At 42.3% G+C, this 27,845-nt stretch overlaps 1 protein-coding gene across 5 annotated transcripts in view; it reads left to right on the forward strand.

The window, feature by feature from the left end:
- Nucleotides 1-27,845, forward strand: part of ROCK2 (Rho associated coiled-coil containing protein kinase 2) — a 531,243-nt gene that overhangs the window by 290,098 nt on the left and 213,300 nt on the right. For all 5 annotated transcript variants that reach the window (XR_014962943.1, XM_085610696.1, XM_085610694.1 and 2 more), the window contains exon 5: nt 22,920-23,180. Coding sequence is in view for 4 of the 5 variants with exons in the window: in XM_085610696.1 (XP_085466822.1) it covers nt 22,920-23,180 (261 nt within the window). In the remaining variant the exon portion in view is untranslated. The remainder of the gene's footprint in view (nt 1-22,919; nt 23,181-27,845) is intronic.

The following is a 27,845-nucleotide window of genomic DNA, read 5'->3' on the forward strand; positions in this document are numbered from 1 at the left end:
ACAAAATTAATCACCCAAGCAAAGAAAAGACAGAAATACTGTCAAGCCTATAGTCACTAAGACTCAAACGCCAGTAAAATATCTACTGCACCTGGTGCAGGATTTCTATTTCTTATATCCTCAATGTTCACATAACTTCTTTCTCTTTGCACTTGAGAGCTTGGGCACACTTCAGACCCAACTCTTTTTTGCTTTCCCTACTTCACGTTAGTATTTTAGTCTTGATAAGTGTTTCGTCTCTAGATGTGTTTAAATGATTGAATAGTCAATAGAATTGTAAATGCAATAGGATCTCCAAATTGGTCTTGGCTATCTGGACTTTTATGTGGGCTCTTGTCTGGCAGAGCTCCTCTTCTCAGGGCAGTCCAGTCTCTTGTCCTCCAACAATAGCAGCTTCAGCCTAGTCACCTAATTCTTGGCGGAGCCTTAACCTGGAAAAGGACAGCAGCCGAAGGACCTGTTCCTTCAGCTGGTGCCACAGAGTCTCCCCATGAAGTTCAAACAGATTTGAGGTTCTGTCTACAGATGGGGCAGTATGCATCTCAAACAGGGAGCACAGGTAGTCAAAAAGGGACCAATCTGACCCTGGTTAACCATCCTTATTCCAATTTATGCAGCTAGTGAGAGGAGAAAGCATTATCAAATGCCTCTTCCTGGTTTTGTACACTACAGTGAAGTGCGACAAGCAAATGATCAATTGAATGTGAATTTGATGATCCATACTAGACTTACCAAATAGTGGTAGGCTGGGCAAGAGAGGGATTGCTCGGCACAGGTCAATTAATCTGCTCTTTTCCTGGCACTTTTGGCATATCTTTGGGTCAAGTAGGTAGGTTGTGGTTGTCCTCAGCCCCCATGAATACTACATTATTTCTTAATTGCGGTCTCCAGACAGCAGAATTCAGGTTTCTAATCTAGAGATGAGTGCAAGCTGATGAGGATCCTCCATTCTGATACATTAGACAAGGTGGTTGTAGTACAAGTCCAAGCAAGCCCCTGTAGTCCTGATTTTAAAGCACCACTAACCTGATTTTGTTGATATGTTTCTCTGACTTCACAATAAAGTCAGAAGCATGTGTTTCGGTTTCATTTTCTTTGTTCAGCAATGGGCATGAATATATCTGGGTGTTCTCTATTGTAAAAATAGGTTGAACCAGCCATATGCCCCAATCTGCTTCTTTTGTGATGGGACCCTGGATCGTGTATCCAGAACAACTTTTGAAGGCAAATTAGATGTGCGTATTCTGTGAACAAAAGGTTAAGCAATGCACTCTTAATGGAAAGTGTTCGCTGAGTCTCATTCTGGTTGTTTTCACCATATCCAACCTTGAGGACTCGTTGAAAATTGATTAAATCTCATGTTTACATTTCCAGCTCATCTGAATCTCTTGGATACCGTAACATCTGTCTCTAGAATGGATTCCCTCCATCAGAGAAAGTGTCTTTCAGTGTCTTAATTTCCTTAATGTCATTACATAATCTAGTAATTCCAAGGAGGTCTGTTGTGGACATTGTGTGCCTCATTCTACGATTTAAATAGGAGCTTTACCAGTCCACTTATTTGATCATGTATTGCACTGATTTGTGCTACTTATAAAGCACAGACTGGCCTACTGCCAGATACTTTGAATCAAATTAACCTTGTTGGAGTACCTGTTGTAGTAGGTTTTTACCTACAAGACACACAGTTGGAGGAAATGCCAGTTCATTAAGGGTTTCTAAACAGTTAGTGATTTCAGTATCTTGGCAGTGTATTTGTAGTGTATTTTTAGACCATTGCATACATAGTAGGCCATAGTTGCCGATTTCTTTCTTGAGAAGACAGGCCTCACAGACTGGCTAGCTTGATGGACAACCATTAAACACTAATGTTTTACTACTAACCCCACCATATATTAATGAAGGTGCCAGAGCTGTATACTACTATGTTGATTAGATTGGCAAGGCTGATAGAACACTAAGGACCTAATCTGATTTTGAGAGAATTTAAGGAGGCCACTGCTTGAGCTTCTAGGCTTCTCTCGATGGGATATATGGTCTGTATCAAAATGCAGACTGCTCACAGCTGGCTGAAGTACTCAGGGCTCAATTGCTAGAGATACATTCATTATTTTTCTAGGTTTTTTCAACCTTAGTGGAACTCTGATGTGTTCCCTAATCTGTAAACTGTCTTAAGCATTCCCAGCTGCTAAGGCACAGATATGTTTATAAATTGCAGCAAGTCCATAAACCTAACCCTAGGAGTAGTTAACTCCGACCGGTTTAAAGGACTTCGGACCATATCTTAAAGAAGTTGCATTGCCCATCTGCTTATCTGATATTTGGTAGTAACAATTATGTCCATATGACTTCTCTCAATGAAATCATAAATGGGTTAGGCGTAGCCATTCTTATGCAAAAGGCCCTTTCATTGATTGAGTCCATGACTTAAGAACAAAAACTTTAAGATCTTGCTGGATCTCTCAGTGGATTAATTTTCGTAAGTCCAGTTTTAGAAACGAGAACATTTGATTTCTTAAACGGTGTGGACACTCTAAGGTGTCTGTAGCTGAAAATAGCTTTCTTTGCTATTATAACTTTTATATCTGTCCTCAACGAAAGAACTAGTCCTGATCAGCTATTGACTTTATTTTTTAGCTTAATCCTCTTATTAACAATCCGCATGTCATTGTAAGCCATGTATATAGCCTTCCTGGTTTATGTGAGCTATTTTAAATTAGAAGCTCCTTAAACTATTTACCAGCAGTGTGAACCTTTTACAGTAAAATCCTAATAATATGCTCTGGGAAAAAGTACAGAAAATATGCCCCTTGGCTTCATTTGAAGGGGAGAGAGATCTCGGACTCTTTTATCATGCTTTGTTTAACTTATTTGAAAACTGTTACCCCTTTACTGCCCATGCCAGAGTAACAAGTGAAACAAGAGTGGACCCACACCCCTTCTTTTATGCACCTTCATAATGGGGTGCCGTAAAGTTCAGACAGGACATTTAAGTAGTGTTTACCATTGTCCTCTTGAGTGTGAGCTCATCCGTTCTTTGACCTGGATCCCTAAGACAAGAGATCTTCCTAAAACTCATCAGTTTGCAAGAAGTCTACCTTCAAGAGCCATCGGTTTACATTTTGAATATGTATGGCCCTCGTGCATGCCTTTAATGTAAATTTGTCATGGAAGTACCAATGTGCTGGTCGTTTTTCATTCATCTTCAGAGTCCTTAAGAGATTTAATGGCAATGACAATGGCTGTCTTTTCTGGTCTAGACAGTCAAACAGGCTTGTGGCTCAATGCCTGCCCCAGATTCCTACAATCGCCTTTTTGAATGGCAACAAGGTTTAGTCAATCTTTCATCCAAGATTGGTAAAATGACCAATATTCTATTGTGGAGTATCTAAATCTGGGCAGCGGAGTAGTGTCCTATTTGCATACCCTTTATGCCCAATGAAGCTTGCCTCTTCTTCTTCTGGTTTGGAGTGTGTTTCCATAAATTGCAATTTGGACATAAGGACCAGAGGGCTACTTTTATACTAATGCAGGTAGGTTGATAATAGTGGATTGACATTATCTATTTCTGTTGCTTCATGTGGCCAAATGCGTTCTATTTATTATCCTTTGATGAGCTAGTATAGTGCACCAACCTTCCATGCTTATGTGGTCTCTTTAATCGACAAGTGGTCCTATGACGTCCCCATTGGAAACTGGAGTTTGTTACCAAGATCAGCCTGCATAGGTTTTCTACATCAGCCTACTAAAGTCAGAAAATTGGAAAAGTCCCTGTTCTGTAGCACAAATGTATTAATCGGGTACATAATTCTTATAGGTTTGAAACAGGATTGTGATTAAAATGCATTCTCTGCCCAAATGACAAATGTAAATTGGTGTTCTTAAAATAGGACATAGATTTTTACAAAGGGGACATTGTGTTGCTTTTATTGCTGTACTAAGAGTATTGGTAGGCCTGATTTGTTTTCATTACAAAAGGAATTCTTTTCTTTCTTTCTTGTTGCTTTTGCAGCTCTTTATGGTGCCCTCCAGCATTAAGGAAAGTAATACTGACATGGGAATTGTAATTTTCATTTACTACCTTGCTTTGCTTGTTTCTTACTCAGAAGCAGTTTTTTCCTGGTAACGTAATTGAGCTCATCTTGTAAACCGAGAGTGAGATCTCTCTGGTGACTTCAGAAAGGCCCTAGGCTCCGAAGAGTCAACTAGCAATTACCGTCATTGTGAGTGTAAAGATTCAGGAAGCACGAACAGCAAGTGGCTGCGGGTAAACATTATTTTGTTCATAAGAGACTTAAGGAGAGCACGAAAAAAATGCAATAAAGGTTGAAAAAACAGACAAGAACTTAGATTTCCGAGAATGGATGCTCTTTTCTTCCTGTTGCAAAAATAATACTCTCATATCTTGAGCTAGTAAATTAATATTTTATAGCACAATCCTGATTTCCCCACCTATCTTTCCAATTTCCTTTGCTCTTTCCTCGGTGCATGATGTTTCCTTCTTCTCCCAACATTTAATCCCAGTCAGTCATGTATCGGAGTATTGCCTCTGCTCACCCCACATGAGCTGCTGCAGATTGCCCAAAACTGGCGAGGCAACGACATTCTCTCTTGTGTTGGAGGACATTGCAAGTGCATGGATGTGATGCACTGCCCTGCATGATCACAACCCTCCATTTGTCCCTACCCACGTGGTCTGTTTCGGTCACCATGAATAAAGCCACTAACCAGATCACCAACAACTCCCTCTTCTTTCCCATCAGTGACTGGCACGGCAGATAGATCAAGAAGGGCAGAAGCGTCCTTGGGGGGGGGGGGGGGGGGGGGGACTGCTTAACAGTGTCTTTGACTTGTTAGGTTTGTCCAATATTCATGCAAATGGAAGAAGCATCTCGGAACATAGCAAAACCAGCTTTTTTCTGTCTATGGAAAACAAAAAATTATATAGGGAACCAGCCTGGTAAGGAGGCTGCGGTGAAAAATAGAGCTTTTCATTTTGGCACACATGTTATATTTGGGATAGGCCATCATTTTTGTGAATGATTCACCTTGGAGCTTTTAATTGTTTTACGCAGTAACTTAACCCTTTGATCCCTCTCTACGTGCACCAGTTTGGTCCCAAACATTCCCCTTGCTGACCTGGAGGAAAGAGTAAGCTCTCTCCTCCCCATCCCCACAGGCGACCTCTCGACAACAGAACTCACCTCTCACTCCAACACTACGATGACCTCCATTCTGGACCAAATAGCCCCTTTCAAACTAAAGAGTCAGGAATATTCCATCTCGATCGTGGTTCAACACAGACATAAACTCCGAAAGACGACAACCAAGAGCTGCAGAAAGACTGGTGGAACAACCCGTCCACAATCCTACTAGATCGACTCAAATCAGTACGCAGGAAATACAAAAAACACATAAAGAATGAAAAAAAAAGTCCTTCTTTTGTAATGCCCTTGGCAACGCAAAAAACAGGCCCAAAGAACTCTTCAATCTCATTAAGCAACAAACTTCCAAGTCCCCCTCGTCATCCGGTCTGGCCTCCAAAGACCTGTGTGATAACTTTGCTAATTTTTTTTATGACCAATTCACCAAGATCTAACTCTCCTTGGATGATCACTGCAGTCCCCCCTACAGTAACTTGCCCCCAGGGACAGAAGATACCACACCCAAGCACCCCCCAAACTTCTGAAAATCTTTCATCCCCTTCTCCGAAGCAGAGGTCATCAAAATGATTTCCAGCTCCAAACGTCCTGGATCCCATACCTGCCCAACTGGCCAAAAATCTTACACTCACCCTAGCCCCGCTCTGGACCAAGATTATAAACAGCTCCCTGAGTACCGGAGTCATGCCTGACTGTCTCAAAATCGGCCAAGTCACGCCTTTACTGAAAAAACTGGGCTCTGACACAAACGATCTTAATAACGTCAGAACTGTCTCCAACCTCCCTCTCCTAGCTAAAATCCTGGAAAGATGTTTTCTCCTCCAACTTACTCACCACTTGGACAGCACCAACCTTCTAGACCCTCACCAATCGGGTTTCAGAAAAGGTTGTAGCACCGAGACAGCGATCCTGAATGTAATAGACGTTATGCACAAGTCACTCGATACGGACTAATGCTGCCTACTTGTACTCCTGGACCTATCGGCAGCCTTTGACACCATGGACCAAAATCTACTCATCAAGGTACTTCAAGAAAGGGTAGGAGGGGAAGAGGTGGTCTTAAAGTGGTTCACCTCTTTTCTACATAACCGCCCCCAAAGAATAAAAAGCAAAAACTTATCGTCTGAACTACTTCCCGTCAGCAGGGTTGTCCCCCAAGGATCAGTTCTCTCCCCGCAGCTTTTCAACAGCTATATGGAACCCCTTACCACCATACTCAAAAAACCAACATTCCCTTCCACCTCTATGCAGATGATACCCAGATCTAGCTCGAAACCTCCTCCATTGATGACATTCAGAGACTGAACGACACTCTGAGATGTCCAACACTGGCTAACACTCAACCACCTGAAACTAAACCACAAAGACAAGACGGAAATCCTCCTCATTTCCAACAAGGAGAAGAACCCCCAAATCACAGAATGGCTAAAAGCTATTGATGCGCTCAACTGAAACCTCACCCCGGCCGACTCTGTAAAATCGCTGGGAAGCACTCGGGACCCAAAATTAGACATGGTCAAACACATCAAAAACACTGGAAAAAAAGCACCTTCCTTAAACTACTCAACAAAATAAAACCCTTCATCCCTTTTAACGACCTCAAACAAGCTACTCAATCCCTGGTGTTGTCCTGGCTGGACTACGGGAATGCAACCCTCACTTTATCAGCAAAATCTCACCCAGCTCCCCTCAGATCAACTCTGAATGCAGCTGCCAGAATGGTTACCGGAGTAAAGAAATATGAACACATCTCACCCATACTCGGAGAGCTAAAATGGATCCCAATCAAAATGCGTGCCAACTTCAGAGCGGCCTGCCTCACTCATAAAACTCTGCACACAGGGAAATCCTCCTACCTGGCCTCCAAACTACAGAAGGCTGGTCAGACAAGGAGCCTCAGAAGTACCAACACTCTACTCCTCATCCCACCGAAAACTCGCAAACCTAAAACTGCATCTCGATCCTTCTCAGGAAATGTGCCCAAAATCTGCAAATCCATCCCTGCCCATATCCGGACTACCTCCTCCTATTTCAATTTCAAAAGGCAGCTCAAAGACCTCTTCCTCAACCGATCTCTCCTGAAGGGATAGCTACTGCCCAACTTCTACATCACTCTCCTCTCCAGACTCCCTCCTCTATCCCCCCCTCCCTGAACTAGTCTCGTCACCAGTCAGTGTGTTTTTCACAACGATATTATGTGATGTGTCATGAGTCAATGTGTATACTACTGTGATACTATGCTTTCCACATGACAAATGCTGTAAAGCGCTCCGATACCTTCGGGTCTGGCCAGCGCTATATAAAGCTCTTGAATAAATAAATTAAATACATAAATAAATAGTTAGAAGACTGAGCCCTAGTAAGACGTCTTCGACATAAATGCAACTTCAGATAGCAGACAGTTCGCAAACCTGTCCATCAAAGGATAACATTGTTCATAGGTCATAATTTTATTTGGAGACTAGTGTCTTTCCACATTATTGTTATGAATACATTTGGAGGTTTTTAAAAGATGAGCTGTGGCTAGATAGATAAGTGTACTGTAGGTGATACTGACTGTGAGTCCTAACCCTTCTGCCAATTCCTAGATTAAACCTTGACTGTTTGACCAGGCTTCTTTTGGAGAGCCAAGTGTGCAAGCAAAGCAACTCTGTTATCAAACTGGAGTGCAGTCACACATGAGGCCCTGGTACACCAGTGTTAAACAAAAGTACTTAGCACGAACAGAGCCTAGATTTTGATTGACTGCCCTGGGGACAGTTAGGAAGGGTGGAATCCAGCTGAGCTCCATGAAATATGAAGGCAGAAAGAACATGCAATTATGTTTGAAGGTATTCAGTGCTTGGTGCATACATGCTGCTTTAATGGGCCATGTTGCTTTTTTGTGGTTTAGAGCAACACCAGAAGGAGGAATCTCAAAAATTACTTTAACTAGACATCCTAGCTGGTGCACCCCTACGCAGATATGTGGCAATAATGGAAATTACATTTGAAAATAGAACAAGATGCCAATGACAGAAGAATTCAAATGAACTATAGCGCAAATCACAGTAAATGAGTGCTGGCTGATTCAAACGTTGGTGGCCTAATTGCCGCTTTTGGAATTAGTCTCCTAAGTCAAATTGCAGAAAGGTTTTTTTTTAATTGATGATTTTTCTAAAGCTTTCAAAGCTTATGGTGTATATGACCAATTGTTGACAATAATGTGGACTTTCTTTATAACAGGGATGAGGTTTCTTTTGTATCGCCAGTGTTTGTAGAATATCTTGGTTCTGCTGGGCACAAAATCGAAAGTTGTGTTGACCTAATGAAGAGGAGGGGGAAGAGGAGTTAGCGGTATTTTGAAGAAAAAACTAATACTAAAAATCTTTATGTATCCCTGCTTCCTCACTCTTTGCAATGTTGTTCTGCTTAGTAATGAAAAAGTTCCAGTTTTAGTGAAGAGAAAGTCTGTTCATTTATTAAATACATGGAGGCAGATGCATTTTTATTTCCCATAACTAAACACTCAGCAGCAATAAAGGACACTATGCAATATCAATGATGACACAAAACAAGAGACAGTAAGTTCCTACAACCTCCTTGCTAGGAAAGAATTAAACGGGACACAAAAGGATGTTTCCAGAAGGTGAAATTAAACCAAATAAGAAACCACGAACAAGGCTGCAGTGTGATTTAGGAACCTGAAAAATAAAACTATGTATTCCTCCTCTTAGAGAACACCGTTTTGTGTTTTTTTTACCCCTCTCCTCTTGTGATTTCTCCTTGCCCTTTGCATTTCTGGGTACTTTCTCTTCTATCTGTATCCTAACATCTCTTAAATGGTTGCCCTACGAAGCTCGAATTCAGTTAAAGATTGCCGTTCTGGCATACAAAGCCCTTCATTTCAAAACTCCCAGGTACCTAGCACAAAAGCTTGAATAATCCTGTTTTGACAGAGCCTCAAGAAGCGCTAACACTTTCCTCTTGAAACCACTCATCCTTAGCAAAAGGTGAACCTTTCACCAAGCCTTCTCCGGCGCTGCCCCAAAGATATGGAACTCTCTTCCACCGTAAGTTCGTAGAATCTCCAATGACTGCTTTTAAACTTGAAGCTAAAAGATTCCTAATGAACAAATTCTTACCTTAATTTGGCTAGGTTCACCTGCTCAAAGTCACTGATCCTACAATCATTGTACCATCATCTAATTCGGCTCTTCTTTACTGCATAGTGTGCCCTCCCTGTGTAGACCGCTATATACCGGTTTATTATATTACTCTCCTTGATTCATCTGTTTTGTAATTTTGTGACTATTCCGGTTTTGTAGTCTTATCTGATGTCGTTATTGCATTTATATCCCTCCTTCCATCCTGTTGTAGAGCGCTCTGATATCCTTCAGGATCTTGTTTGCTCTATATAAAACTTTATAAATAAATAAAACTGAACAAAGTTATGTAAGGACCGACTGTGGGTGAGGTTACAAACAAACCAGCAAGCTGTAAATGAGAAAAAAAGCAATAAACAATGTTTAAACCTCAAGGAAAGATGTCACCTGAACTCTGAGTCCAGACATCCGACAGGGTGAGGCTTTAGGAGAGGGGATTATTTCCTTCTCCTTATCTTAGACGAAATGTGAGATATTCCATTTACAGAGCTTGGAACATCCCAATTGTAAGGTCAGACAAAGAGGCACACTTACGTTCAAAGCTTTCAAACCATTTGGTCCACAGGCTCTTGAGGCCACAGCCTAATGAGTAGTATGAGCAAAGGTAGAAATATCAGTGCCTGCTAACACCATGCCCTTGTGTAGCAAGGTAGGAGAGGGCTCCCTTCCACAGGGTTTCCTGAAGGAAGGAGGGTTAGGAATCACTCCTGTTGAAGTGGATCTTAAAGGCTTTGTCTAGACATTAGAACTTCTACAACAATCAGTGATGGGAATAGAATGTGTTGATACAAGATAAGGGGTAGAGATTAGTACATAAGCTAGTCTTGGTCTGTGCAGAAACGTGGAATGTTAACCCATCTGAGCCTTACCTTAATGAACTCAGAGAGATCTATGAGAGTGGGATACCTGCTTGCACACTTACTTGCAAAAACAATGCAGACTGAGGAGGCTTCCCATTGAAGAAATAACAGAGCATGTTTACAGGTAGAGCTATTCCAAAAATAGCATTGATCCAGGCTTACAGCTGATCTCAACTCTGCATTCCTGGTTGTGATAAATTTGTGAAACCTAGTGAACAGAAAACCCCTAATAGAGAAGTCTTGGGAAAAGTCAAAGGAGTATGTGCATTAGTGGATCACCAATAAGACATTTTTCTTAAAGCCCACTTTATTGGCGATTGCAGGCTTTGGTACACAGCCTGGTTACTCAAGCGGTCAGTGAATTCTGGCTTGGTAAATTTGGCGACATGGTGGGAAGGGTACCATATTTACCATATTCTTGAGTGGGAAAGCCAAACATTGGTTCCACTTTTCCGCATCACTCTCCTTTTATACTGTTTCTTCCGAGGATCTATACTTTGTAACTATTCTCCTTGGTGTTTTTTTTAGCCTCTTTTCTTGTAGATTTATTGCATCTCCTTGGTCTATTTTGGTAACCCTTTGCTTACTTCTATACCTTCAGACTTCGCATTACCACCTTCTACATTGTCCTAAATCAGCCCCTTGCACCTTTTGACATTTTGTCTTTTAGGGCCTCTCCCAACCTGGTCTTCTCCTCTTCTTTGATGTTCTACTTCTGCTTTTTTGAAAATCGTAACTCTTCAAAACTGCATGGACTGTGTAGAGCTATTGCTTTGCTTCAGGACCTTCCAACCTTAGACAAACTGCTTTCTACGCATCCCCTCCAGACACTGTGTTGGAACTCTGCTTGTGAGTGCCATTTTTAGGTCTCGCCTAGGCAGCACTTACACTGTCTCTTCGAGACCTGCTGTATTCAGGATAGGGCATGAAGCTCCACCCACTGTCCGCTCATCTTTTTTTATTGACTCCTGTCCCTGTCTTTTGTAAATGGTGGCTTTTTGTTGGAGTTTTTGTACTCCATTGTTCAATAGGCTTAGTAGTACCTCCTTAATACCACCTTTTCACTTATTGTAATCTCCCATGAGGACACCCCCTCTTACATGTGTTGTTACTTGGTAGGCTTTAATTACAGCGTCTGAGCACTATTTTCTGAAATAGCTTTGTCCTGCCTGGACACGCTTTCCCTCAGTGCTTTTCTTTTTTTTTTTTAAACTTCATTTATTCAGCACAGCACGAATAATGGCAGCCCCGCTTTTCTTTTTGTTATTTGCTGGTTGAACTTGACCGCATGCCTTTATTTTTGTTTGTACATGTTTTTTTTAAATTGCCGCACTAGCGCTTTTGCTTTAAACATCTTAAGCTAAAACGCGGGTGCTGCGATTCCTTCAAAAGTCAACAAATAGAAAAATTTTACATTTTTCTTCTATTTGTTTACTTTTGAAGCAAACGTGGCACCCACGCTTTAGCTTAAGATGTTGAAAACTAAAAAGCTGGTGCTGCGATTGTAACAAAAGTTAAAAAAAAATAGTTTAAAAAAAATGCGCCTGCCAATTTTTTCTATTTATTTAAATTTGTTACAGTCCGCGGCACCCACGCTTTACCTTTCAACATCCTAAGCTAAAGCGCATGTGCCACGATTGCTTCAAAAGTAAAGAAATAGAAAAAAAATATTTTTTTCTATTACTTTACTTTTGAAGGCATCGCAACATCCGCGCTTTAGCTTACGATGAAACTAAAGCACGGGTGCCACAAAGGCCTCACATTTGCGCGAGTTTGAGCTATTGGCATTGTAAATGGCAATGCCTTTTATTTATGTTTTTTACAAAACCTGCAAGTGGTGTTTACGCACCACTTGCAGGTTTTTTAAACACCTAAATGAAAGGCATCTTCATTTACAATGCCAATAGCTCAAACTCTTGCTCGCAAACGGGAGACCTATTGCATTGCAAATGCTTGTTAACTGTGTGCCTTCTCTTGTGTCCTGGGCTGTATTCTCAGCATGGGCTTTGGTTTCATTGACATTGCCATTGCATTTGTCTCTGGGCAGTAATGAATTTATATGTATTTCACGCCCCTTTTCTACCTTGTTGCAGCTAAATGGGACTGAAAGCCAGTTATATTGTTGGGAAGCAAGAATTGCCCTACCACCACCAGGAAACATGCTCTGGTTGTGCTGCCAGAAATTGGAACTCCTTTCTTTCTGCGCTCTCTACCATTTCCTCCTATGCTATGTTAAAAAATAATCTTAAAATCTTCTTTACGAAAGGCATCTTTAAACTGAATCCTACCAACTTACTTTTTGAATACTGATTGCTTCTCCTTCTCCCTGACTCAGCTGTACGGATTATGTCCTTAATCCTTCTCTTTATTTTTGCTTCGTTACTGTTTTAACCCTTTTCTCTCTTAATGTTTTTCTCTTTTATCTTGCTACACTCCTATTTACTTTTTTCCTCTCTCTTATAGGTCTACTCTTCCTTATCTGATTTTTATCGTTTGTTAAACATCTCTGTGCCTTGAGCAACACACCTGAACTAATTTCTTCAGCTTTTTTGCAACCTCAACCTAACGTTAATTTATAATTTAATTTCCTTTAGCAGTTGACCTCTACAAATATTTTATCACCCACCCCCATCTTTCGTATACTGTACATGTTTGCTGGTCTACAGAACAGTTTCTCATGGATTTATATAATGAAATCTTTTTCTTACGAGTTGTAATGATTCTTGTTAACTTGCATTGCATATTCTACTGTTTAGCCAGGTGGTCTTCTAACTGTAAAGTACTCTGACTTTTTCACTCTTTTGACAACTCATATAAGATCAGTTATAGGCTACCTCGTGATGCAATATATAACAAGCCAATTTTGAAGTCAGACTTGTTTTTCTGGCATATAAATTTGACTCAGCAAAATAAGTTGGCGTTTTCTCCTCTTAAGGGGCCTAGTTTCCATCCTCCTTATAAGTTCTTCTGTTACTCAGTTGGGAAGTCGTATGGCAAGCTATACTTTTTTCTTAAAATAAATATTAGAGTTTCTGTATGGATGCTAAGCAATATTTCGTTGCAAATTTGTCTTCCCTATTTTTTGATATCTTAATCAATGCCATCCCATCCTCGCCCACTTAGTAAAGGTTTCCATCTTGAGAGTAAGTCACAGATCGTCACAATAAGTGTCCTACGTGATCTCCCTTGAAGAAAAAAAAAAAAAACACCGGGCTAACTCTGAAGCCTGCCCTTAGTTAAAAGTAGTATGCACTAACTGGATTTTGTCTTACCTGGACTGCTGCAGGATTGTTTCCTCGTATTTGTCCCGTCCCCTACGTTAGCAACTCACCGGACCCGCTTCGCGGGTCCCGCAGCGCGCAACACTACCGCAGGAGTTGCCAGTGGGGGCTGCTTTCTAACAGGGGCTACTGCATCTTCAACAGGGCTGCGAGCAGGACTCCATTGCCCAGGAGTCCCAGTGACCCCAACCAGTTCCACCTGGGCTGCTCTCCCTGGTCGCCACGCCCCCACCGCCTTCAGAAGTAAAAGAGGACAGCGAACTTCCCATCAGTGGGCCACTAACTGGATTTTGTCTTACCTGGACTGCTGCAGGATTGTTTCCTCGTATTTGTCCCGTCCCCTACGTTAGTAACTCGCCGGATCCGCTTCGCGGGTCCCGCAGCGCGCAACACTACCGCAGGAGTTGCCAGTGGGGGCTGCTTTCTAACAGGGGCTACTGCATCTTCAACAGGGCTGCGAGCAGGACTCCATTGCCCAGGAGTCCCAGTGACCCCAACCAGTTCCACCTGGGCTGCTCTCCCTGGTCGCCACACCCCCACCGCCTTCAGAAGTAAAAGAGGACAGCGAACTTCCCATCAGTGGGCCACTAACTGGATTTTGTCTTACCTGGACTGCTGCAGGATTGTTTCCTCGTATTTGTCCCGTCCCCTACGTTAGCAACTCGCCGCGCGCAACACTACCGCAGGAGTTGCCAGTGGGGGCTGCTTTCTAACAGGGGCTACTGCATCTTCAACAGGGCTGCGAGCAGGACTCCATTGCCCAGGAGTCCCAGTGACCCCAACCAGTTCCACCTGGGCTGCTCTCCCTGGTCGCCACGCCCCCACCGGCCATTATTTCCACTATTTTAGGAACACAACCGCTGCGCGGGTGCGCCCGGGGCTAAGCCCGGGCAAAGTGCGGGCCGTTTGAGGCCGTTTGAGGCCGTTCGAGGACCGGAGAGACCGGACAGGGCCATCTCTCCATTAACAATTTGTCCCGGAACTCTTAGCAAAGTTGCATGCTCTGGTCCACTATTATTACACCTGTGTGCTTTTAAAATACATACTCGCACAGATCAGTTTTTTAATAAGTTGCTAAATCCCTGCTTTGATTTAATTGGTACTATGGTGCTAACTAGAGGAAATAATATTAAACCCAAAGTACCGGGGGGCGGGGGCAAGCTTTTAGGACCCATGGACGATTTCATTACTAAGGCTAATACATTCATTGACCAAACCATCAGTCTGATGGATGATAGGGTATCCTTGGATCTAGCACTTGCCAAAAAAAGATCTTCCATGGGTAAACTAGCTGACGTAAGATCTCCCGTAAATCATGTCCGAGGATCGCTTTGTGAGGGTAGGCGTAGTCTACCAAACAATGTGGACTTGTCGGTCTCTCAGCTTTCAGATTCTCAGATAAGCTCCGACTTAGAAAGGTCGCCAGAGCTGCTACCCCTAATGACCCCGGATGAAATAAGGAAAGCAAGGGGGAGGAGGGAGGGCGCTACAAAGAAAAGGTCAAAGTACAGAAAGAAGAATGTGAAAAATTCCATCCCTAATGAGACTAGTAACAAGAATAGTAGTAAAGAAAACGCACTTTCTGGAGACAAACAGGCTGTAGACTCTGCGCCTATAAATCAATCACTACCTGACACCACAGACCCCATTTGTTTGGAATCTCCCTCTCAATTAATCTGTATAAAGGAAATAACCAATAGCGATAATTCGCAGCTGTTAAAAAATATAGCAGATCTACTGAAATCTCTTCTTGCCCCAGTGGAAGTTAGACTATCACAGATAGAAAACCACTTAACTAGGTGTATAAACCTCATAAATTCGAAGCAAGTGTTGGGGGATCATAAAACAGGGAGTAAGAAACAGCCCTTTTCGAAGCCTGGAGCTCCTCAAATGAACGTACCTATATCCTTAGATCTATCAACTAAACCAACATTCCCCGTTACATCAAATATTAAAAGGGTAGTAAAACCTTCCACGAGCGTTGCCACAACCCTATCTCAGGGTAATGCTCCGGTAGAAACAACGTTGGCACCCTTAACTTTGGATCCTACAAAATCTGCCCCCAAAACCCAGGTTTCTAAAACACCTTTTTTAAAAACCTCGGCCCCAGCATCCATCAGTGGGGGCCCTGGGGGTCCTTCAGAAGCGAGATTTACCGTTGATATGCCACCGGAAGCATGTCCTTTCGTAGTAGTAATGACTGGCGTCCCGAAACTGGTGGAACATAAAGCAGAACCTACATGGTCATTGATAAATAAAGTTCGACACTGGCTAAACACCTACCGTCCTATTCCACCAACCCGGTCATGTAGGATTTTGATGGCACGTAGGATTCCCTGGGTGGGAAATGGCAGAAAACTAATAGCGGGAGATTGTATCATGATTACATTAGATGACCCTCGAGTGGTAGACCATATTTGTTCTTGGGATCACTCGAATTTAAACGGAGGTATAAGCACGAAGCGCCTCTCCTTTTTCTACCCTTCCCGACATCGTAACACTCCTTTTAATGATTACGTGAGCCCTTGGGATGAAATAGTTTCTCACCATAGTCAATACGGCAACTCTAGTCAAACAGAGGGCCCTCGTCCCCACGATTATGATTATTCTTGGTATACAGTGGGGACACGTAATCAGGGAAGAGGTTGGGAAGAACGGGGCTCGAATACGCAGAGGAGGGCTTACAGAGAGTTACCTTGTAGAGATCCATGGTTTAGTATCCCGACAACGAATAGGTTTAATGGCCTCGAAATGGTCGATTGACCATCAATGGAGACTGAACCTATTAACCTTAAGACTCCATCTTCAGTGCCCAAAGTAGAAAACATTTCTGTAGTAGATGAATCTTTGGTGTTAAATAAAGAATCACAATCCTTATCTATTTTATCATGGAACGTTGCGGGTCTTTGTCCTAAAATTGAAGATGGGACTGCTTTGAATCTCTTGGAGCTGGGTAAAATTATCTGTCTCCAGGAGACGTGGTCCACCATGGAGCTCCACCTTTTGGGCTATAAAACGTATTTTGTCCCAACCCTGAGCAGTGGTGTAGGTAGACCCAAGGGAGGGCTGCCTACGTACATTGCTAATACCTTGAACCACTTGAAAGTATCTATGGTGGATTCCGATTCGAATTTTCAACTACTTATTCTTTCTTTTAAAAAGAAAGAATCGATTCTCGTCCTTAATCTTTATAACAACTTAGAGGAGGATCAATTTTTGACCCTTCTCGTTAAGATCCAGGCGAAACTAACTCAACATTTTCAAAATAAGGCAAGAAAAGGGGTGGTTCATCTTTTTTGGGGAGGAGATTTTAATTTGCATCCATGCCCACACAATGGAAAAAATCGGTGTGGGATAGTCGATGAAAATGAAATCCCCCTCATGCATTTTGCCCACTCTAAGGCTGGAATTGCTATGAATAACGTGCTAACCGCACTAGAACGTTCAATAGCAAATGAGCCAATATCAGGCTCATATCTTCAACCGACTTATGTGGGACGGGGATGCAAAACGACAGTTGATTTCATCCTCCTGTCGCTGGGATTGACGTCTAGACCAAGCTCTTTTGAGATCCTGACTAATACCTTAAGTGATCATTCTGCTTTGCGGTTGGATCTCCATCTTACTAATTCCCAACCCCGAATTGTCACTATAACTAAAACTCTTGCCCAGAATAAATTGGACTTAGACAAGCATAATGGTTATACCCTAAAGTGGGAAAAGATCAATCCTGTTGAGATTACAGACAAAGTGGTAAAAGAGGCATACTCAAATATAATCAAATGCCTTGACCTCTCAGAAACAGATGATGAAGTCCTAAAAAACTTTCCCCAGATACTAGAGAAAACTAAGGGTCTCCTTGTAGTAAAACAGAAGAATTCGAATCCAACTACTAGAGGGTGGTTCAACCATAGTTGTACAGCGGCCTTAACTAAATTAAAAGTAGCCCTAAACAAACCAGACAGAGATTCGGACCAGATTCAGCTTCTGAGACAGCATTACGGACGGGCACGTAAACAAAGAATACTAGAATTAAAGCAGAAACTATGGGATGATCTGCACACTAGTGCTCTCTCTAAAAATAGTGAGGCCTTTTGGCGAACAGTTAAATCCCCCTATCTACTAGACAACAATAGTCCTAAGATAGAAGTGGCCATAGAGGAAGACACTTGGGTGTCCCACTTTGCCAACATTTTTAAAAAAACAGCAATTCCAGTGGGAACAGATATTATTCATCCAATAGTTGAATATCCAATATCCTTGCAGTTTGACATCACTGGGGTACTAGTAGCACTGGAAACAAGCAAAAACGGTAAAGCCCCAGGCCCAGATGGGGTCCCAGTGGATCTTTTTAAATTTAATTTGGACCTCTGGGCCCCCTTTCTTACAAGAGTGTGCACCGCAGCTTCAAAAGTGGGTCTGATTAAATCTTGGACCAAATCTATAATGGTCCCAATTTTTAAAAAGGGGGATCGTCAAGACCCTAAATGTTACCGTCCCATCTCGCTACTGGATTCTCTGGGCAAAGTCGTTGGCAGGGTTGTCCTGGAGCGACTACGGCAGTGGGCAGAGATGGGAGGTATCATTTCTGATCTCCAATTTGGATTCCGGGAGGGCTTTGGAACAGTGGAGCAGGCCCTTAACCTCAGCTTAATAGTGGGGAAATACTTTCAAGCTAAGAAGGACACGGTCTACATGGTATATGTAGACCTGTCCGCTGCTTTTGATTGCGTGTCACACGCTAAACTTTGGATGGATCTGAGACAAATGGGTGTGGAGCTCCCTCTCTTGGATTTTCTAAGAGAGCTTTACTCCAAAGCTTCGGCGAGGGTACGCTTTGGCGTGAAGGGGGAGTTGACAGCGTCCTTTGGAGTGGAGCGTGGAGTCAGGCAAGGGTGTGTCCTAGCCCCCTTTCTTTTCTCTCTGTACACTAACGGTCTGGAAGAAGAGATGTTGAGGGGGGGCCTGGATCTTCCACGGGTAAAACACCGCCCGATTCCCGCTCTGCTTTACGCAGATGACGCTGTCATTTTGGCGCGTACCCCGCGCGAACTACAGTCCTCCATGAATAAGTACGTGGATTTCATGGGTGGCCTGGACCTTCATGTGAACGTGAAAAAAACGTTCGTTATGGTAGTAGGTAATGGGAAAAAACGAGCTAAGGACATCTATCTCAAAGATCAAAAACTTGAGATAACTGCTCAGTACCCGTATTTGGGCATTATGATCGAAAGGTTGAACTGGCGGCCTGCTGTAGAAGCCAGGTGTCATCTTTTTAAAAGAGCCATAGTGGCCTTGATGGGCTTCTCGCAGAGACTGGGGAGCAGGGCACCGGTGGAGCTTTTAAAAATGTATAGTGCAAAGTGCCAGGCTGTCGCGCTGTATGGGGCAGGCGTAGATGTTAGCGCCCTTCAGGTGGCAGAAAATTCTTTCCTCAGATTCCTTCTAGCAACACCAAGACATACATCAACATATGCATCCCACTTGGAATTCGGAATTCCGTATATAAAGGATCTAATAATGATCCAACCATTATTGCTTTGGCGCCGCGTTTGGATCTCCGATAAAAACGCACTGACACAGGCAATCGTGGCGGATGCAATGGCCCTTGATCATTCAAAAAAAAATAACCTGGCTCTGGTTTGTTAGAAACTTTCTTAAAGATCTTGGTTTGGAGAAATATTATCTTGAACCTAAAGATATTATTGATCTACCAAAGAGACAGCTGAAACAACTGACTCTGAGCCATCTAGAGTCCTTGAGACTGACCTCTGATTCAACAAAACCCTCAGTCACTAATGCCAACAGTATCCAGACTACCTTTTCCATTCACCCTTATTTAACTCTTCAAATCAGTACTTATGATAGAATGCTACTAACAAGATTCAGACTAGACTTCTTTTATAGATTAGTAGCTTTCCCCGAGAAAAATAAGTGGGACTTAGCTCTTACTGTTTGTCCTTGCGATGAGGAATCAACACAGTCCAATCTACATACTATCTTGTTCTGTAAATTCCATCATCCACATCAAAAAATATGGCTACTACCACTATTAAGGCGATGGGGTCTTAGACAATGTCGTCCTGCAATGTTACGCCTCCAAATGCTGGAATCCGAATTGGTTTGTTTTAACGTTCTTAATTTCTTAAAAACTATTATGAAGCATAGGAAAAACTTGTAAAACCTATACTGATTTTAGAATGAAATAACTTGATTCTATGATTTTAATATATTAATTCTGTTTGTTTTGAAATTTTAGTTTATAAGATGTTTTCTTTTCCTTCTGAAATTGTAATGTCAATTGTTGCTTTTATGGTTTGCCTAAGTGCAAAGCCGAATAAAGAAATTATTATAATATGCAAATAATATGCAAATGCTGATAATATAACCGCATTGAAAAATTGGTTTGATATCACTATTATATGGTTGAATATCTTTTTGTACTGAGGATAGCCTTAAGTCAAAATCGATCTGAAGTTTCTTCTTGGACTGTAGAGTTTGAGTTTACGAAGATTGGTCCTGTCACCTTGTGTGTTTGCAGGAGATTATTCTGGTGTCTGTTACCCTTTGTGGATCCTTAAGAGCAGGGGCTAATGTAGTCTCTGTTCAGGTTTAGGATTTTTCTGGCTGCATCACTCTGGAGATAATTGAATGGTCTGTTTCTTAGGTACTGCTATACCATGTGCAACACTGAAAACTATTGATCTTAAAAGTGCCATGCCGTGCCTGATGATTAATTGCAAAATTTCCCCTTGTGCCTGCGTGGATTAGTCTCACCTTACGCCAACTATCACAAACAGTGGGTCTGGGCAATTTTAATTGGATGACATGGTGGCTGCCTCAAGGATCCTTGCTCTCCCCTATTCTTTGTAATGTGTAGATTTACCTTCTCGCCAGAACTAGCTACGTGTGCTGACATTTATTATTAATCTTATAAAGATCACACCCGGCTTTACAACATGATGGACGGGTCTTCAGCTAAATGGCAAGCCATAGGAAAGGCTCTTGGATGACAGTCCTTTGGCTGTAACTTGTGCTACAAAATCTGAGGCATCTTACAGGGGATCACAGAATTAAAATTCAAGTGGAATACCAGGGCTTTCTTGGGGAAGGGGGCGATTGAAGGTGGGGCAACAAGGCTTAAAAACTAAAGAAGATTTGCGTCTGAAATGTCAACATTGTAATCTCACTTGAACCCCAGTGATAGTTTTTTTCAGATAAACGGGCCCAAAAACATAAGTACTGTATCCCTCTTGATGATGGAGCCACAGTGATAGCCATATTTAACACATGATTCATTTACTGAAATGGTTTGTTTTATTGGCCACAAGGCCACACCTGGCCCTAATTATCTGCAATCAGAAAAGCCTTTTGATTGCACATAATTAAGTGGTACTTCTACGGCTAATCAGAGAAAAGAGATGCTGGACCATATTTTTTTTCTTTAACCCCTTCGGTGCTCATGACGGAACGGTTCCGTCATGAGCCACGGTTGAGCTGTGCTCATGACGGAACCGTTCCGTCATGACCACGCCCGCGCAAGAAACCGTCAGCACAGCGGCGGAATTTGCGCAGCATGGAAGGGGTTAAATGCTCATGCGCCTGTTTCTGCACTTCTGGGACAGTTGTACATGGCAGAAGGGTCAGCAGCTGTTCACACAGCACCTCCCTAATAGCCATTGCGTTTGCTCAGCACTGGCACCTAGTGGCAAGTAGGCAACCAACATTTTGTTTCTGCAAGTGCTTCCTCTGTATCACTGAAACATGCTTACAGGCAAAATGTCCCTTGGACTTGCTAAATTTGTTCTATGTTAAGTTTCCTCCCCCCTGTATGTCCTTTGGGATGGAATAAGGAGGGTTCCAGGATCTTAAGCCCCTTCCAAAAGTAGACCATTGGAGCTTCCTGTACATACCCTGAATGCCAGTTCCTCATGGACCCCTCATGTGATCCTCATGGGTTGCTGGTGCACCAAGCACAGAGTGGTAGGTGATCTGCCACCCCATGTTTCTATCCTCTGATTTTATTTTCTGCACATGTGCCAATTCTCTGTGTTCCCACGTGTGCTAGATACTCCCTTGTTTTATATTTTTTTCAGTGGGGTGCTAACCCCAGTCTGTATGTGGTGCACCTAAACATGGTTTGCGAGTGTGCCCTTAGATTTATTTCGCCACTGTGAATCCAGGCAGCCTGTATTATATTCAAAGAGGTCCATATTACTCTTTGAGTCTACCCTTGCTGAAAATATGTAATAGCCTCCCAGTATATATAAAAAGCCTCCACTAGGTTCGTTTTTTAAAGAAATTAAATGCTTGTTGAACAGATCAGGTGAGGCAAAAAGAACAAGCTTTGGCAAAGACGATAGATCTAGTATTAGCTACCAGCCTTTTGGCTTTGTTGGTGCTTGTTTTGTATTTTTATGGTTTTGGAAAACTGTATTGCTGGGGAGACTGTCCGGACCTCGTCAATATAAAAAATAAAACAGAAAAAGGACTAAAAGCAAGCATTTTTCGGTCTCAAAGCACACATTGCCATAAGTAACTCCTGCCACTAAAGAGAACTACTTTGTGTTTAGATCAGTCGCGGCTCACTTAGGGCGTGCTGCGTGGCGGTGGGACAGGGCAGGGCGGGGGTTTAGTAAACTTGGACATACGGAGAAATTGAATAATTACTTTCCTCCCTTCTGTCGTATGTCTGAGTTTACTAACCCTCCCCACCCCGCAGCACGCCCTATGCGAGCAGCCACTGGTGTAGATGTACTCCTTGCACGAGGAGAGAAATCGGTCACAGTCACAGTGACGTTACCCAGTGGCTGAAGTAGGCGGACCTACTGCCATATGCAGTAGCTGGTGGAAGAAAAATGTAAATGGCACAGTAGCAGTCTTACGGATGAAGAGGGATATTGGAAAGCCACCATGGTTAAGTATTATAGATAGATAGCTAGATAGATAGATAGGTATGTAGTATATATATATCTCTTGGGAAAGAGGTGTGGCGCAGTGTCCAGGGCTCCTGACTACGGACCACGGGGTTCACGGTTCGATCCCCGGAGCTGGCAGCAGGTTAGTCCAGCACCATTTGACTCTGGGCAATAGCACGCTTAATCTTCCCGACGGCCCCCAGCGCCTTGACACCCTCGGGTAATTGTGCGCATTCCAAATAAAGGATTTCATTTCATTTTCATTTCATTTCATAGTCATTTCAGAGACCTCTCAAAGAATCTTAATAATTGTTTTGATCCTTGTACTAATATTCAGTGTTGGTCCCAATTGTTTCTGTAGTTGTGCTTCTTTCCTCCCATCTTTCCTTCTAGCTTCATTTGTACAGGACCGTACACTTGTACCCGCTGACTCACTCAAGCATACTAAGAACCTAAATATGTGTTACTGTGTTAGTGCATTTAAAGATTTTATTAGACAGTGATTGAAATGTTGTATGAACTACTGACCCCTAACATGTTTGTGTTTTTTCAGCTCTTTTGTGCCTTTCAAGATGAAAGATATTTGTACATGGTGATGGAGTACATGCCAGGCGGAGACCTCGTAAACCTCATGAGCAATTATGACGTGCCTGAAAAGTGGGCCAAATTCTACACAGCAGAAGTTGTCCTTGCTCTTGATGCCATCCACTCCATGGGACTAATACATCGAGATGTGAAACCAGACAATATGCTTTTGGATAAATATGGACATTTAAAATTAGCAGATTTTGGCACATGTATGAAAATGGATGAAGTAAGTGACTAAATTCAGCATACTTTTCAAATCAGGACACACAGAAAGAAAATATATTTAATGTATCAAAGCTGTATGGCATTACTAGAGACCATGATAAAACATTTATCTTTAGAATTATTATTTTATTGTCAATTAGGGGTTTTGGTGAGGGACACTGTGTGTCTAACCAAAGATGTCACATTCAGTCATAGAATTCGGTAATTAACCGTATAAAACTGGTATGAGAGTGATTGTAACTGTGGGACAACCAAAAGGACAGTTTATACAGTTTGTGTCAAAGGAGGACACACTAGGTATTCTACAGTTGGTCTAGGATTAGAAGGTGCTACAAGTGTTGTGGTAATGAGAGGGTTTTAGCAATCATGAAGGTTCAGCATGCTATGTCTTGTCAACTGGAGAAGTGGGACTTGGGGCACTGGTACTGGCTTGAGAATGAAAGTGCAATAGTAAAGCTGATCAATTATTTAATAGGGGATTTGATTAAATGGAAAGGGTGTTCAATGGAAAACCTAAGGTTTTTAAGTAGTTGGAACCTGACAGAAGTAGCAGGGGAGGAGCTGCTTGCTAGAGTTGCTGTACGCTTAGAACGAGAGAAAGGATGTTAGGGTTTTTGGGAAAGAGAAGATGATCATCAAAGAGGCAGCAAAAGAAGCTGAGCCTGGTGATTGCTCCATGGGAGGTAGTTCAGAAAGGATGGAAAAGAGCAGAGGACCCAGCATTAGCCTTGTGGTATATGCACGGAATTCATTGTGGAGGGGAGGACCACATGGAGAAGTGGGCAGAGAGTTGACACAAGAACCCTTAAAGTGCTGCCCTGTTGTCCAGTAAGGCCGGTGTGGCCAGAACAGTCAAGTGAAGTAAAGGGGTGGGCCTACAGTCCTTTGGAATGTTAGCCCTCCTCCTGTATGTAAAATAAATAAAACACCACCCTTCCAAGAATGTTTTAGTACTTAATTGAAAAGAACGAAAGCTGAATTCTGACGTCCAAAGATTTTTTTAATTAACCCGCAGTGTATTACTTTCACAAGGCATTTTCATAAAATGCAAATAGTTGGTTTTCAAGGAAGTTTTTCCAGTAGATACATGAGAAGGACAGAAAACATTTAAAAGATAAATACTTTGATTTAAAAGTCTCCTGTGAAGTGAAAGTGTTCAAAAGTGCTTTACATGTGAAGAAAATGTATAGCGAAGCACCAGTCCATAAGCATTTCTTATGGACTATGAACACAAGAAGGGGCACATGATTCAGTTAGGTTCCCCAAAGTTTAGAAATGGGAAGGGAAGCACTGGTCATAGATGAGGCAAAGTCTAGTGGTAGTTGGATCCCCTTATTAGTACCATGTACTGTTATGTCATTGGTGTACCCGTGAGAGTATCCAGGTGCTTTGTAGCAGGTGCGTGAGGCCAGCCCTAGGATCTAACTCGAAAAGCCAGGTCTTCAGTTTCTTACGGAAGTCAAGAAGGAGAGGAGGATTGCTCCTTTTTCAAAAGCATGGTGTGGGCAGGGGTCCGCTTGGGCAGCGGAGTGAATGGTTGATGTTTCCTCTGTGTTAATGGTGTCTCATTTGGTGATTGTGTTGACTTCCTTCATCACTGGGAGACTTCTGGAGAGAACCAGGGGAGTCCAGTTGGTGGGGGAAGTTGCTGTATATGATTTCAATTTTGCTACAAAAGAAGTTTTAGACGTTGTTGTTGGATCTTGTAATGGGTTGATGTTTCTGGTGAAATCTGTGAGTGTGGTAAAGTCTTTGATGATTGCAAATATTTCTTTCCTGCATCTGGTTATACGTGCATGTGCCTTTCTTCCTTTGTGTTGGTAGTCGACGCGTTTCAACCCAGTGGTTTCTGGGTATCCTAAGGACTTGGTCTTGGTATTTATACCACAAAAATGTGAGGTATAATGCATTTTAGAAGAGAGGCAGTAACTGAAAGGTTTTTAGGAGGAAGCTTATGTGCAAAACCCCGGTGTTTCGTACCTTTAAATAGGATTGGGGTGTGGTATCTCATGCAAGATTTTCCATCTATAGGGAAAAAAGGAGACTGACGGTGCAAATCTGGTTATGGTTTTTAAGTTTTTTGGTTCACACCCAATTTAGCGGCACCCACTTGCGTGAGGGTACGTAACCTGTGGAGCTTAAAATTCTTGAATGTGTTCATGGAAAATATTTGCACCTAAAAAGGAGATAAGAGTCATGTTGCTAAGCCAATGTGCACAAAAATGATTACGAGGTGGCACAGCTTTAGGTGATTGTACCTTGCCTTGGTAAAGCATCTGGGACTTATTTAGCCAGGCAGTGCAGGGACTTCGTCATGTGCAGAGGTAATGGGCTTGTGCTTGGCCAGACAGTGTGTGCTCAGGATTCTGTCAGCTGGATGGCATGGGGACCTAATCATGGACAGCATCACCAGAGGTGCAGTTCTTCCAGACAGCATGGAAAGTTCTCTGAAGGCAGGGTCACTGAGAGTGCAGCTCGTATTGTTGGATGGGGTGCCGTCACTGCACAAAATGTGCATGGACTTGCAAGGGTGTATGAGGATTGGTTGTGTACTTTGAAAGGGAAATAAGTAATGTCTTAACAGTTGCAAATAATTGTGGTGAAAAGAAGAATGGGACCCCTACTCTGGAGTGATCAACAGTGCTAAATACCACATAGTTGTAAAGGAGGATAGGTTATTATTTGCATCAGAATTCAGACAACTGTGAGGCCAGGCTCAGTGAAGCATAATTGATATAGTGCTCATGGTGTGACATTTAATAGGGTGAGGGACATTGGGTAGCAGGTGAGTTTGCTTCACTCAAGATTTCCAAAGCATTAGGGAGATTGGCAGACGGATATGGAATCAGGGTATGTGGAGGGCTCCACCTTTGGTGTCTTCAGTGGGATAGCCACATCATATTTGATGCTCTGTGGTGGATTCTAGTGAGAGCAGCATGGTGGAAGAGCTCAGAAGCAAATGCTAGAGAGGCTTGGTGATTTGAGAATCAGACAAGTTGGAGCGACACAAGGGCGGTTTGCTAACTTATATTATTAAACTGAGTTAGGAGGGTGGTGGGTAGATGATTTTGACCTAAGGGGAAAGGTGTGGAGGACGGGCCATGAGCAGGGTGCTTTTGACCAGGTACTTTTTGATAAGTATTAGGAGGCAATGTTACTTGCTGAATAGATCAATTGGGTTTTTGGCATGCAATGGAATTGGAGATGGAAGTTTTTACTTGTGACGTACAAGTTGAGGGGCTTAGTTCGAAGAGATAAGTTCTTGATTTCATGTAGGCTTCCCTGAATCAGCAAGGGCCACCTTGGAGCATAGTGCTACAATGTTCCTCTGATTATTTTGTTGTCTATAAAGTTTATATTGCTTTGCTAAAGCTAAATAAGCTGTATATACCAAACTAAATGCGGTCTTGATTGACAGATGCCTGAGACAAACCTGCCTACAGCCAGGTGGACCAGTGGCCCAATGTAGTCTGTGTAGTTTAGACCTTGGTAGGCAATTTGACTTGCCCTAGTTTTTGTTTTCAAGTATACCCCACCCACATACTTTGGCTAATTAATTTCCATCTGTAGTTATTTAGATCATTTAGTTCTGATTTGTCAAAAATTCCCAAGTTAGGTAGAAATGAAGCTAATCCAAAATTAGGGATCTGAGAAACAAAAATGTAAATTATGAATAGTGAAATTGTTGCATTTTACTGGCCTACATGTCTTTTAAGAATGAGTGGTTTATGTATATTCTGTTTACTGTGAGTAGAGTATTGTATATAATGTTGCCATGGAATCCTAGCACTCATAGATAAATCAGGTTTTGTGGAAAATCTTATGTCGTTTTTGGCTTTGTCTTCTGACCCCAGAGTAGCCTCAGTATTCTGGAACTGCAGGTTTGGGTGTATTCATGAAAAACACTGTTCAGTAGAATGAAGCAACACCTTTATTTGGCCTGCGTATGTGGTGATAGCGAAGTACTTCAAGGGCCTGTAAGTTCCTCCACTGTGTCACTCCTAACAGGCCAGGGTAGATCAGCCGAGAGGTTTGCCAGTGTACAGAATGGAAGCAAAGCCACCCCCACCTTTATGGTGAGGTGAACCCAAGAACCGTGTCTCATGACAGCTAATGCAACTTTGAGGTGCATTTACACTTACTGCTTGGGCTTTCCTGTGTGTGAGCCAGAAACAAAATCACTGATATAGGAAGTGTGTGTGCCTTTCCTTCTGCACATGCTTTTGCTATCCGGTTTACCCTGTACATTATCTCACTTGAGCATACACTGAAATACAATGGACAGTTTGTACAAGATCCCTTATCAGGCATTGCTTTACAATTGAAGAGTTGTACATTGCGGCAAGAGAGCAACTGTACATAAGGAAAGCCAGGTCTGTGAATTGCATTGTGAAGTGGTGACTTTACACTTGTTACCTGCGGACAGGGAAGGCATTCATATCGGAGTTTGTTCAAGATAAAAGAGTGCTTTTTCTTCCACTTTGTATCTCTTAGTTATGTGGAGAAGCAACTTGTCTTGCAAAAATTCTATTTTCTCATCTAATTTGTTGAACTATATTTTTATTAGTTTTAAAGCTCTTGTGTAGAATAAGTTTAATATCAATTTAGGATTGTATGATTGATTGTTATTGTCCGCATGTCACCTCATTTGTTTAAAGATTCTGTC

This window comes from Triturus cristatus, chromosome 6 (assembly GCF_964204655.1).
Source record: "Triturus cristatus chromosome 6, aTriCri1.1, whole genome shotgun sequence".
Lineage (NCBI taxonomy): Eukaryota > Metazoa > Chordata > Amphibia > Caudata > Salamandridae > Triturus > Triturus cristatus.